General features: G+C 38.7%; 1 protein-coding gene across 1 annotated transcript in view; it reads right to left on the reverse strand.

Annotated features, from left to right (window-relative positions):
- The window catches only part of TSBP1 (testis expressed basic protein 1), a 93,238-nt gene extending 83,215 nt beyond the window's left edge, over window positions 1–10,023 (reverse strand). Inside the window, 3 exon segments of the mRNA XM_087437813.1 lie at window positions 7,431–7,463; window positions 8,249–8,347; window positions 10,011–10,023. Of these exon segments, the coding sequence (XP_087293939.1) occupies window positions 7,431–7,463; window positions 8,249–8,347; window positions 10,011–10,023 (145 nt within the window).
- Window positions 10,024–14,407: the final 4,384 nt, after the last annotated feature.

The following is a 14,407-nucleotide window of genomic DNA, read 5'->3' on the forward strand; positions in this document are numbered from 1 at the left end:
TGCAGGAACTAGGGACTGTACATAAGTAGCAGGAGCAGATGATGATAGGTGACTGTACCAGTCACCAGTTTCATAATATTAGCCAGGCTAAATAATAATCAGAAGAGGCCTGAAAGTCACTTTTCCTTCTTGGTACTCCTGTTTTTCCTTTAATCAGCAACTTTGGCATCTCACTGGGCATTGCCATGGAAAATCTGTTTCACCTCTTTATTTTTTATTTTTTTAAAATTTTTTGTTTATTGCAGTAACATTGGTTTATAACATTGTATAAATTTGAGGTGTACATCATTATACTTCTATTTCTGCATAGACTACATCATGTTCACCACCCAAATACTAATTACAACCCATCACCACACACATGTGCCGAATTATCCCTTTCGCCCTCCTCCCTCCCCCCGTCCCCTCTGGTAACCACCAATCCAATCTCTGTCTCTATGTGTTTGTTTATTGTTGTTATTATCCACTACTTAATGAAGGAAATCATACAGTATTTGACCTTCTCCCTCTGACTTATTTCACTTTGCATAATACCCTCAATGTCCATCCATGTTGTCACAAATGGCTGCGTAGTATTCCATTGTGTATATAGACCACATCTTCTTTATCCATTCGTCACTTGATGGGCACTTAGGTTGCTTCCAAGTCTTGGCTATTGTGAATAACGCTGCAATGAACACAGGGGTGCATGTATCTTTATGCATTGGTGTTTTCATGTTCTTTGGATAAATACCCAGCAGTGGAATAGCTGGATCATATGGTAGTTCTGTCCTTGATTTTTTGAGGAATCTCCATACTGTTTTCCATAGTGGCTGCACCAGTTTGCACTCCCACCAGCAGTATATGAGAGTTCCCTTCTCTCCACATCCTCTCCAACACATGTTGTTTCCTGTCTTGTTAATTATACCCATTCTGAGGGGCGTGAGGTGATATCTCATTGTAGTTTTGATTTGCATTTCCCTGATAGTTAATTATTTTGAACATCTTTTCATGTATCTGTTGGCCATCTGTATATCTTCTTTGGAGAAATGTCTGTTCAGGTCTTTTGCCCATTTTTTGATTGGGTTGTTAGTTTTTGTTGTTGAGATGCATCAGTTCTTTGTATATTTTGGAGATTAAGCCCTTATCAGGTGTATGGTTTGCAAATATCTTTTCCCGATTGTTAGGTTGTCTTTTTGTTTTGTTGATGGTTTCCTTTGCTGTGCAGAAGCTTTTTAGTTTGATGTAGTCCCATTTGCTTATTTTTTCTATTGTTTCTCTTGCCCAGTCAGACATGGTGCTTGAAAATATGTTGCTAAGACCCATGTCGAAAAACGTACTGCCTATGTTTTCTTCTAGAAGTTTCATAGTTTCAGGTCTTACATTCAAGTCTTTAATCCATTTGGAGTTAATTGTTGTGTATGGTGTAAGGTAAGGGTCTACTTTCATTTTTTTGCATGTGGCTATCCAGTTTTCCCAACACCATTTGTTGAAGAGACTTTCTTTTCTCCATTGTATGGAGAATGTTCTTGGATGTATGTTCTTGGCTCCTTTGTCAAAGATTAGCTGTCCATAGATGTGTGGGTTTATTTCTGGGCTTTTGATTCTATTCCATTGATCTGTGTGTCGGTTTTTGTGCCAGTACCATGCTGTTTTGATTACTATAGCTTTGTAGAATATTTTGAAATCAGGGAGTGTGATACCTCCAGCTTTGTTTTTTTTCTCAGGATTCCTTTAGCTATTCGGGGTCTTTTGTTGTTCCATATAAATTTTAGGATTCTTTGTTCTATTTCTGTGAAAAATGTTGTTGGAACTTGATAGGGATTGCATTGAATCTATAGATGGCTTTAGGAAGTATGGACATCTTAACTATGTTAATTCTTCCAATCCAAGATCATGGAATATCTTTCCATTTCTTTGTGTCTTCTTCAATTTCTTTCAGCAATGTTTTATAGTTTCCTATGTATGGCTCTTTCACCTCTTTGGTTAAGTTTATTCCTAGGTATTTTATTCTTTTTGTTGCAATAGTAAATGAGATTGTATTCTTAATTTCTCTTTCTGCTACTTCGTTGTTAGTGTATGGAAATGCAACTGATTTTTGTATGTTGATTTTGTATCCTGCAACTCTACCATATTCGTTTATTACTTCTAAAAGTTTTCTGGTGGATTCTTTAGGGTTTTCTATATATAAAATCATGTCATCTGCAAATAGTGACAGTTTCACTTCTTCCTTTCCAATTTGGATCCCTTTTATTTCTTTCTCTTGCCTGATTGCTTTGGCTAGGACTTCCAGTACTATGTTAAATAGGAGTGGTGAGAGTGGGCATCCTTGTCTGGTTCCTGTTCTTAGAGGGATAGCTTTGAGTTTTTCACCATTGAGGATATTAGCTGTGGGTTTGTCATATATGGTCTTTATTATGTTGAGGTACTTTCCTTCTATACCCAGTTTATTGAGAGTTTTTATCATAAATGGATGCTGTATCTTGTCAAATGCTTTCTCTGCATCTATTGAGATGATCCTGTGATTTTTATTCTCCATTTTATTAATGTGGTGTATTACGTTGATTGATTTGCAAATGTTAAACCATCCCTGCATCCCTGGAATAAATCCCACTTGATCATGGTGTATAATCTTTTTAATGTATTGTTGTATGCGATTTGCTAGTATTTTGTTGAGGATTTTTGCATCGATGTTCCTCAGTGATATTGGCCTGTAGTTTTCTTTTTTTGTGTTGTCCTTGTCTGGTTTTGGTATCAGGGTAATGTCAGCTTCATAGAATGAGTTAGGGAGCTTCCCCCCCTCCTCCATTTTTTGGAAGAGTTTGAGAAGGATAGGTATTAAGTCTTCTTTGAATGTTTGGTAGAATTCACCAGGGAAGCCATCTGGTCCTGGACTTTTATTTTTGGGGAGGTTTTTGATTACTGTTTCGATCTCCTTACTGGTGATTGGTCTATTCAAATTCTCTACTTCTTCTTGATCCAGTTTTGGAAGGTTGTATGATCCTAAGAATTTATCCATTTCTTCCAGATTGTCAAATTGGTTGGCATATAGCTTTTCATAGTATTCTCTTATAATGTTTTGTATTTCTGAGGTGTGTGTTGTAATTTCTCCTCTTTCATTTCTGATTTTACTTATTTGAGCCTTCTCTCTTTTTTTCTTGGGGAGTCTAGCTAAAGGTTTGTCAATTTTGTTTATCTTTTCATAGAACCACCTCTTGGTTTTATTAATTTTTTCTATTGTTTTTTAAGTCTCTATTTCATTAATTTCTGCTCTGATTTTTATTATTTCCCTTCTTCTACTGATTTTGGGCTTTGTTTGTTCTTCTTTTTCCAGTTGCTTTAGGTGCATTGTTAGATTGTTTATTTGAGATTTTTCTTGTTTATTGAGATAGGCCTGTATTGCTATAAACTTCCCTCTTAGAACCGCTTTTGCTGTATCCCATAAATTCTGGCATGTCGTATTTTCATTTTCATTTGTCTCCAGGTATTTTTTGATTTTGTCTTTGATTTCTTGTTGACCCAGTCATTGTTCAGTAGCATTTTGTTTAAACTCCACGTATTTGTGGCTTTTCTGATTTTCTTCCTATAGTTGATTTCTAGTTTCATACTGTTGTGGTCAGAAAAGATGCTTGGTATTATTTCAATCTTCTTAAATTTATGGAGACCTGTTTTGTGGCCTAAAATGTGATCAATCCTGGAGAATGTTCCATGTGCATTTGAAAAGAATGTGTATTCTTTGGTTTTTGGATGGAATGCTCTGTATATATCTACTAGGTCCATCTGTTCTAGTGTATCATTTATGGCCAATGTTTCCTTATTAATCTTCTGTTTGGATGATCTATCCATTGGTGTAAGTGAAGTGTTAAAGTCCCCTCCTATTATTGTGTTACTGTCTATTTCTGTTTTTATGTCTGTTAATAATTGCTTTATATATTTAGATGCACCTACCTTGGGTGCGTAGATATTTACAAGTGTTATATCCTCTTGTTGGATTGTTCCCTTGATCATTATGTAATGCCCTTCTTTGTCTCTTTTTACAGTTTTTGTTTGAAAGTCTATTTTGTCTGATATGAATACTGCTACCCCAGCTTTCTTTTCATAGCCATTTGCATGGAGTATCTTTTTCCATCCCTTCACTTTCAGTTTGTGAGTGTCTTTAGATCTGAAGTGTGTCCCTTGTATGCAGCATATATATGGGTCTTGTTTTTTTATCCAATCAGCCACCCTATGCTTTTTAATTGGAGCATTTAGTCCATTGACATTTAAAGTAGCTATTGATAAGTATGTACTTACTGCCATTTTTTAACTTTTGTTTTTCTCAGTGTTTTAGTAGTCCTTCTCTGTTTCTTTCTTCTTCTGTACAGAACTGATGGTCTCTTTAGTTTGACCTCTGTCTGAAAGCTCTACTCTTTAGCTCCCCTCCTCCCTCATTTTATGTTTTTAATATCATATCTAACCTCTTTTTTGTGCATTTGTATCCATTACCCTCTTATCATGGAAATAGATAATTTTTTCCTATTTGTGGTCTTCTCTTTTCCCCTTAAATCAGTCCCTTTAACGTTTCTTGTAGCACTGGTTTCTTATTGACAAACTCCTTTAATTTTTGCTTGTCTGGGAAATTTTTGATCTCTCCTTCCATTTTGAATGATAACCTTGCTGGGTAGAGTATTCTTGGCTGTAAGTTTTTTCCTTTTAGCACTTTAAATATATCGTGCCATTCTTTTCTAGCCTGTAATGTTTCTGCTGAGAAGTCAGCTGATAGCCTTATGGGGTTTGCTTTGTATGTAACTTGACTTTCTCTTGTGGCTTTTAGGATTCTCTCTTTATCTTTAATTCTGGACATTTTGATTATGATGTGTCTTGGTGTGGGCCTCTTTGGGTTTATCTTGTTTTGGGCTCTTTGTGCTTCCTGTACCTGGATGTCTGTTTCCTTCCTTACGTTAGGGAAGTTTTCATCTATTATTTCTTGAAATAGATTCTCTGCCCCTTTGTCTCGCTCTTCTCCTTCCGGGACACCTATAACACAGATGTTAGTGCGCTTGATGTTGTCCCAGAGGTCCCTTAGACTGTCCTCACTCTTTTTAATTCTTTTTTCTTTTACCTGTTCAGCTTGGGTAATTTCTTCTAGTCTTTTGTCCAGCTCACAGATCCGTTCTTCTGTATCCTCTACTCTGCCTTTGAGTCCCTCTAGTGAATTTTTCATTTCCAGTATTGTATTCTTCATTTCTGATTGGTTCTTTTTTATATCTTCCATTTCTTTGTTGACATTCTCACTGAGTTCATCTATTCCTCTCCCCAGATCAGTGAGCATCCTTAACACTCTCAGTTTGAACTGTCAGGTAGGTTGCTCATTTCTCTTTCACTTAGTTCCTTTTCTGGGGTTTTGTCCTGTTCCCTTACTTGGAATGTATTCCTTTGCCTCCTCATTTTGCCTCTTTCCCTGTGCTTGTGACTACGTATTAGGTAGGTCAGCTACATCTCCTGCTCTTGGATAGGGACCTTATGTAAGTGATGGCTTAGGAGGCCTGCTGTGTGCTTTCCTCAGTTCTCAATGTTCCAGGGGTGACCCCTATGTGGGCTACATGTGTCCTTCTGTTGTGGCCTGTTTGCTCTCCCTGTATGCACCCAGGGAGGCCAAGTTATGCTCCTAGCCAGCTGTTGTAATGCTCAGCTGCTTGTAGTTGTTGTGGGCCCTTCAGTCTCTTTATCAGGTGTGGGGAGCCCCAGCACTGTTGGGTGCAAGTTCTAATACCACATTTGTGTTTCAGTATTTCTTTTAAGTGAGTAGGCCCCCAGCGTGGCAAGTTGTTAGGCTCAGGGCCTTACAATTGCTATAAGCTCTCAGCCTTTATGTCTCTTGTCAGCTCTCTGAGGATTGCAGCTGGGTGGGGCTGGTCTCAGGCACGGGAGCACCCAATTATTTCAGGCTTTGGAAGTGGGGCAAACCCCCTATGTGGGTCTTTGAGAAGCACAAGTCTTCTGCAGCTGTCAAGCCCTGCCACCAACAGGTCCACACACACAGTCAACACAGTCCTGCCCTGTGTGCGCGCCTTGTCCTCCCGAAGCGGACCCAGTCTCTCCACGGCGGGAGCCCCACACACTCCACCACCGCCCCCCACTCATCACCTGCTCCTTGTGCACACCCTGCCCCACTGAAGTCGGCTCTGTTGCTAGGCTGCAGAGAATCCAGTCACCAATCTATGCAAGCCCACAAGTTGCCTGAGGGCTTGTTATTGGGTGGGGCCAGTCTCTAGGGTGGGCTGCCTGCTCTGGCTGAGCTGGATTAAATCGGTGCTCTAGCGGGTGAGGCAGACCCTGGCTAGCAGGCCCCAGGGAGAACTCCAATGGCGTCTGTGTCAGCATGCCCACACCAGACCAGAACAATGGCCACCGCCGCTGTCCCAGTCCCTGGAGAGGACTCATCTGTCACCGAGATGCACACAGGGCCTATTAGGTGAGTCCCTTTTCACCAAAGCATTGTGCACCTTTCTCTCTGGTGATTTTAGGTTGCTTTCTGAAACGGGTGAGTTTGCACGTGGTCCCTTTAAGAGCCGGTTTTAATGTCTTTTTGAACCAGATTTTCTGGCGGTACTCCCCAATGTTTTAGTAGCAGGCAAAGTCAGATATTATGCCACTTGTCTTGATTGTGCTGGGTCCACAAAATGCCCGCAGCGGGGGTGCTCCCTGGCTCAGGGCTCCTTGCCTCCAGGGAGGTTTGTGTACCTTTGGGTTGCTCCCGGGCGGCCGTGAGGCACTGCAGCTTGTGAAGGTGGTGTTTTTCCTCTCCAGAAAGGAGTTTCAGCCTCTTCCACCTCAGTTACGATTGTCCGTTGTTGCAGGAGTTCCTCTCATCCAGTTTTCAGTTCTCTCTCAGGGGTAATTTTTCCATGAGTAGTTGTAAATTGGCTGTGTCCGCGGGAGGAGTTGAGTTCGGAGTCTGCCTACGCCGCCATCTTGACTTCCTCCTCCTGTTTCACCTCTTTAAATCCTGAACTTGGTGCTTTTTTTTTATCAATCGTAATTATCTTAGCTGTGTTCACTTTCATTATTCCTAGCTACATTGGATTCTTCTACCAAGCCACCTTGCTGAGGCCCTCTTCACTACCAGATTTAGACCTTCTGCTGCATTGCCTGAGGAGTGTGCTATTTACATGGCTTAGTACATTTGTTGCTGCTCTTGGACCATAGGAGGCATCTGAAGAGAGCCTCAGAATCATGCAGACCTACCCACTATTACATAATCCATTCTGCCCAACTCCAATTTGGCACTCAGTGCTGCATGGAGATCTCTGATAGGTTTCTCCCTGTAACATAGAAGTTCACTTCATGGATTGATGCATTATGCAGGCTGCTGGAAATACAATGGTAAACAAGACAGATTTGGACCCTGACTTATGGAAATTCCATAAAAGCTTACTATATTTATTTTTCTCATGGGTATAAGTACTTACTTTGTTCTGAATTGTATCTTGACACATCAATTTCTGTGGAAGAATTAAGCAAAAATATTTCTATTAACTACTTGTGAGAGTTGTTCTTCCTCCTGTCCCAACTCTCCTCTAAACTGTGTTTCTTTGTTCCTAAGGTGGCCCTCTTGATATGATGCATTACTGGTTCCCACCTCTTTTCAGTGCCTTCAGCCAGCCCTGTTCTATCTATCCTTCCACACTACTTATTCTTTGAGAACTCATAGGCATTGAGGATGAGAAATAGGGAGGGGATGCAGCTGACTAGAAGGGAGTGGGAAAGATAATGATAAAAATCCCGGGAAGAGAGATCTCATGGCGTAGAAACAGGTCAGTTCCTTTATGAGCCCCATCTCTGTTTCATTGATAAATACTACTCTATATTTGTCTCTTCTTATCATCTCCCAGTATTAAGTCACTAAAATTCTCGAATTCTTTTTATGTAATACTAGCTAGTGGTGTCTATCATCATAGTGTCTTCTCTGTTCCATTTTTTTTTCCCTCAGGTAATTTCCCTTGGTGCTCAGATAATTTTCTTTTGGAGTATTCTTGTTATTACTAGTGTTAAACTCAATCTGATTTTTTTGGTTGACATTATTGGTAATGTGAACTTTGGGAGTTTAAAAGTTCAAGGAGAATCACTAATCTGTCAGAGATTCTTTGATTCATGTATTGAAATGGATTCCCAGAATATCGGCAAAATCTAGCTATCTGGTAAGTAGAAATGAATTTAGACTGAATTTTGGCATTTCTCCCTCTGTGACTTTCACAGAGAATCTCCATTTTGACTCATTGTTACTCACCATTTTGCCTGCGTCGTGTCCATCTTGTTAGCAAAATAGCCAGAATGGCAAATCCCAGTAGAGTCAGGATGACAGCCAAAGTTATTTCTGAAACAAAAACTCACTTGTAGTCTTGCTTATTTAAACACAGTCATTATCAGAGACAATTCCTTGTCACCTCTTACTATTTTCACGCTATAGATATTTCCCCTTTGCCCTCTTTTCTGCTATTTCAACTCCTTTCTTCCTTTATCTTTCTCATTTTATGGTCCTCACATTCCTTCCCTGCCCATTTCTTAGCTTTTACGTTGGTCCTTTTGGTCAGATACTAAGAACCTCAGATGCTGTGTATCCTTGGTTTAGAGTGGGAAATCTGACAGATTTCCTCCTCAATTAAGCCCATTACTCTGTGGGCAGGAGAAGGTTAGAGGGAATCATCGGTATGCAAAGCAATCCACTGGGATGTGAGAAAAAAATATTAGTTCTATTTTTATGTAATTTTATCTTATAGCTTTAAAATTTCTAGATTTTCTATTTAAAAAAATATATATTAGTATAATAGTATGGTCATAAAATTTATAAATATACATATGTAAGGAATGCATGCTCAAAAATTTATAAATGGGTGAATGAACAAAAAATTTTGGAGGCCCCTGACTGAAGGATCTTGACTGAAGTGGTTATATTAATGAAAGCCACAGCAGAGGACAGAAATTTCTTATCATTGGGAAAGACTTTTCTGTCATCATCCACCAAACCTCTCATGATAAGACAGATGTTTGGGAGGATTGTTACTGTGGTTAATAGGAGAAACCATGCTAGGACTGCCTAACTTGTTTTTGTTTATGTGTCATAGGAGAGAAAATCTTAATTAGATACATTGCTGTGATTATGAAGAACAGAGACTATGGAGGCTTTGGGAGAAAAAAGAAAAAAAGAGGGAGAGAGAGAGGGAGAAAGGAGGAAGAGAGGAAGGAAGGGAGGAAGGAACGAATGAATGAACCAACCATAAATCTGCCTGTGACAGTGAAAAATACTGAAGAATATTGAACTCTGAAGGGCTAAGAAAATTAATTACACCAAGATTAAGGCTGTTGCAAAAAAGCAATAGGTGAATTCACCTCAAGATGTAATGACACACCTCCAATTTGGGCAGGTTAGGCAAATGTCTACTAAGTCTTTTAGGTGTTAGATCATGTGAGAAAATTCTCCCACCAAATCAACCTTCAGAGATTTGCTCCTAGTGGACCACTAAAATGAACAGTAAATAGTTTGGCTTCTATCATGCAAGTCAGAATTTCATAGCTGATGTGAAATAATCTTTAGGGGAGGAAGGGATAACCACAGTGTACTTGGATCAAGCTTCTGAAAAGTAGTATTTTCTTTGAGCAGTGTCTGAAATTTTCTGGCTACAGGACAGTTAGAAGATGATCACTCCATTTATGAGGAAAATGAGAGGAAGAGTTGAGGCAGAATATAAAGTGAACAATATTACAGGAAGTGAGATAATAGGCTAAAGACTTTTCCTGTTGCTCTGGAGGATGGTTATTTTCTTTGAGGGTTCAAACTCCAGAAACTGAAGGAGAGATCAGCACTCTCACTCTAGGGCTGAGTTGACTGTGGGTTGTTTTCCCCAGGCTCCCAAGGAATCAATGAAAGTGAAAGAAAGGGTATTGAATTTGAAAGAAAGCAGGCAAGGAAGGTGAAGCAGTTGTGTTAAAGTCTCTGAAGACTCCTGAGCCAATAGGGTCAAGAAGGCCTCAGAGAGGGAGTCAGTCCATACCCAAGACCGCCATTTTCCAGGTATTGTCTTCAATAGGTTCTGTGTCATCTGGATTTCTTTATCGGAAGGAGATCAAGATAAAATGAACACCCCAAGCTCACAGTTTCTGAGCAGAGTGAACTTGGATGTGGGGGAGGCCCTCGTAGACAAGGATGCAGAGAGTTACAGAGGAATCGTGTGGCTCAGGTGGTCAGACCTAAGCAGACTACGGAAGTGTGGTCTATGAAGGTTCTAGAATTTGTGTCATAACAAAGAATTAGAACTTCAGAGAGGCAAGAGGAAAGGAAGAGGAGGACCAAGAGGCTGGGAAGATTTCAAACTGCTTTGGAGGACCTTAAACTTAGGATACTGGAAGGGAACTTACTGTACCCGGGCTCTGGAGTAATTTCTAATTTTCCAGAGATTTTGAATCCAGAGATTGTGTTTTATTCATTTTTGTAACTCCTGAGGCAGAGAACCTCCTATAGAATAGGCACTTAATAAATGTTTGATGATTAAAAGTGAGAACAATTCCTATGTTTATTTAAAAAGAGAGGCCTTGAAACAAATGAAGGGTTAACCAATGAAGCTGAGTTGTTGGAATTAGATAGTAGGGGAGAGTCAAGAGGTGTGTGGTGCTAGGAAGAATGAGCCAGTGAATGGGATTTCATAAGCCATTGTAGAGAATAAGAGGAGTAATAAAACTGCCTTTTATTGAGTGTTTATGAACTATAAGGCTCTGTAGTGGATACTTGACAAGTATAAACTCATTTAATCCCCAATGACTTTCACAATGAAATCCTTTAAGACTGAGACATCTGAAGTCACCCAGCAAACAAATGGCAGAGTTTCTGACTCCAAAGCCCACACTCTATTCACAAAGCCACATTTCATTTCAATCTTGGAGGCCTACTGTCCATGGTGGTATTTTATAGGATAAGCAGTCAGCCACTGGAGGAGGAGAGGAATGCCTTCCACTTTTAGGATGTTCCACCTGCCAGGTCTGGGGCAACTCTGGACTACTTTGATTTTTAAAATCAACTTTGATGGTTGAAATCCTTATTTGGCCTATTTTTATGATCTAGGTTGATGAGGGAGGAGTCATTTAAAATTTTTATGTATATAAATTTAAATTATTAATATCCTAATAATCACTTCATATTTTAATTCTAACACTTATCTATTGACACAGATTCATTCTTTTTATATTACAAAGTTATTAGAACCATTCTAAGTCCGATACTCAGTTGCGATGATTAATTATATAGTTTTGACTGTGCATACCATAAACAAATTATTAGGATTTGATTGCATAACATTTTACAAAATAAATTAGCACCTCAGCCTACTTTCAGTAGCTCTTCTGCTGTAGACTAAATGTAAACTGGTAGCAAAATTCTAATGGAGGAAATGTGATAATTCTATGATATTACCATCATAACTACTGCCATCATCATAAAATCTAAACCCAAACTCAAACTAAGCCAACAAAACAAAATACCCTCTGTGATGGTTGTTTTATGTGTCAACTTGGCTAGGCTCTGCTGCCCAGTTGTTTGATCAAACACCAGTCTAGACGTTGATGTTTTTTAGATGTGATAAACATTTACAATCACAAGACTTTAAGTAAAGGAGGTTACTCTCCATAATATGAGTGAGACTCATCTAACCAGTTGAAAGCCTTAAGAGCAAAGACAGATTTCCCTAGAAAGAAAGAATTACGCCTCAAGACCGCATCGTAGAAACTCTGCCTGAGTTTCCAGCCTGCTTGGCCTGCCCTGTGGATTTCGGACTTAAGACTGCAATATCAACTCTTATGTGAATTTATAACCTGCTGGCCCACCCTATAGATTTCAAACTTGCCAGCCCCCACAATTATGTGAAGAAATTCCTTGAAATAAATCTTTTTTTCTATAATTACCCTATTAGTTCTGTTTCTCTGGAGAACCCTGACTAATATACCTCTTTGCTAAATATCTAATTATTGGTCATATGATATAGTGTATGTGTTAGAAAAAACTACCTATGGGCCCTCTGTACATTTCCAGTAGGGGTGGGGGACATTTGATCTATTTTAGAAAACTAACCACACACAATAGAAATTCTAAGCTACTAATAAGGAGAAAGAAATAATGTGGAAAGAGTTCAGATATGTAACATTCAATGGATTTGACTTGATGGAGCTTACAATTTAAGAAACGTAGAGTAATGAATAGCAGGCATCCCCTTTGATCCATACAGTTTGTTTGCCCAGGACTGATAATTGAGGCACATAGATTAAAGGCATACTTGTCCTTTAATTCAGCCATTTGGATGAGATGAGAAAATTTAATGTTAATATTTCTAACCAGTATCTAACATACACCTATTATGTATTGTTGATTGATGAGAAGTCCATATAATTCAAACATCCTTGATATACAGCAGTATTAGCAACTTGTTGGGCAACGGCAAGAGTATGATTTTCTTTTTAAATGGAAAAAATTTTTGTACCGCATTGGGATGGGCTAGGAAAGCTTATACTTGGGGCCATGCATTCTCTTATAAAACAGCTTTGGATTTGCTCAAATTCTTGAGGCTATCTCTTGGGACTAGAGAATTCTGCACTGTAACATATGGATGAGATGACTTTGGCCCAGAACGTTGCTATGTTTTAAAGTATAGTGTATTAATAGAAAATTTGAGGTATAGTAAGGCCAACAGATTAGGAGGTGATTGTCATTGCAAAGATAGTTTGTTACTCACAGTTCCCAGGATGGAAGGACACGCCATGCCACGGGACCCTGTGAGGAAGCACCTGTGTCAGTCAGGAGGCAGAGGGAGAGGGGGGAACTGTGGACAAGAGCCTTTATTGTGGTTTCTGTGGAGAGGAATGGGAGTGGCAGGGTAAGCAGGTTTAGGATTGAGTAGTTTGAATAATTTCAGTGGGCTCTGGGGCATAGGGACTACCCCTATTTGTCTGGTACCTGGCCTTGGGGTGATTAGGGCAGGTGGATAGTGGCCTGGAGTGTGAGACCCTGATAAAGGAAGTGGTTGGGTGTGGTCTCTGGATTGGTTGGTTTGTATTTGAAAAGCACACTTGTGGGTGAATTGTTTGCTATCTCTAGGAATTGGCTAACCTGGGAGGAGCAGTCCTTCTAGGGTCAGCAAAGCCTCAAATATCAAAGCATCAGAATACAGAAAATAAAAGGTATGGTTAATACATGGGGCAAAATAATTACCTCTGCTTCTAGTATAGGATAATGGAAATGAGACTCTTTTAAAACTTTCTGTTTAGAGTAAGATGGCATCGTCGTGTGTATTTCAGGATGTGGTTAGAAAGCAGTGTCCTTAGAAAAGGCTAAATGTGCTAAAACAAGGGAATTATTAGATAAATTATTATATATCTAAATATATTGCACAGCCAGGACAATCATATTTTTATAGAATTTATAATGACATGGGAAAAGCACATGGTACAATATTACATGAAAAAAGAAGTTCAAACAAGCTAAAATATAAATTAATCTGAAACTCATACAATATATTAGACTGGTAATAATTGTTCTCTCTCATTGTGATATAATGGACAGTTTATTTCCTTCTTTATATTTTCTAATATTTTCCATGTTTGCACAGTGATTTTGCTTTGCCATTTTAAATAACAAAAATAATAGATAGATGGATAAGTAAGGATGTAGATATATGAAAACTCTCAGAGGGGAATATTTACATAGTTTTCTTTCCTGCTTGTCTTTGTGTTTTGTGTCTGCCTAGAAAGGCCAAAGTTGCCTAGAGAGTTGTGGGGGAAGTCTCATTGCATAATGAAGATGCCCTGAGAAAAGAGCTGCCTTTGGAGAGCTTCCATTCATACTGATTTACTAGGCTACAATGATTAACCTTGACATTTTGGTAGATTATACTGTTACATAATATGTGTAATGCACATGAACCCACAGATTACTTTAATGCTCATATTGTTCATTGAACAAATATTTATTCAGTACCTACTACATGCAAGTTTCTATAAGTCGAGTAACACCTATTTAAAATGACATAAAATAACATATTTTAAAATCTAATAGAAATTTTTAAAATGTAGCCCTGTGTCAGTGAATGCTTCTACAAGTTCTTCAGAAATGTTACCTTTTGGCTCATCTTCCTTTTCTGGTGCTCCCGGTAATAGCTAAGGCAAGGGACAACTCTGCCAGTCAATCCTTAAATATTTTTCCCTCTTATAAAAGCAATACATGCTCAACACTGAAAAGTTTGAAAATAGAGAAGTAGAAAAATAAGAAAACATTATTCTTCCTTCTAGAGAAAAATCATTTAACATTTCAATGTATTTCCTTCTAGTCTTTTGCTTATGTATATATATATTTCACAATAAAATGACATATTTTAAATTGAAATGTACCATTTTTTGAACTGTCATTTTT

This window comes from Ceratotherium simum, chromosome 13 (genome assembly GCF_057802395.1).
Source record: "Ceratotherium simum simum isolate JZ-2026a chromosome 13, ASM5780239v1, whole genome shotgun sequence".
Lineage (NCBI taxonomy): Eukaryota > Metazoa > Chordata > Mammalia > Perissodactyla > Rhinocerotidae > Ceratotherium > Ceratotherium simum.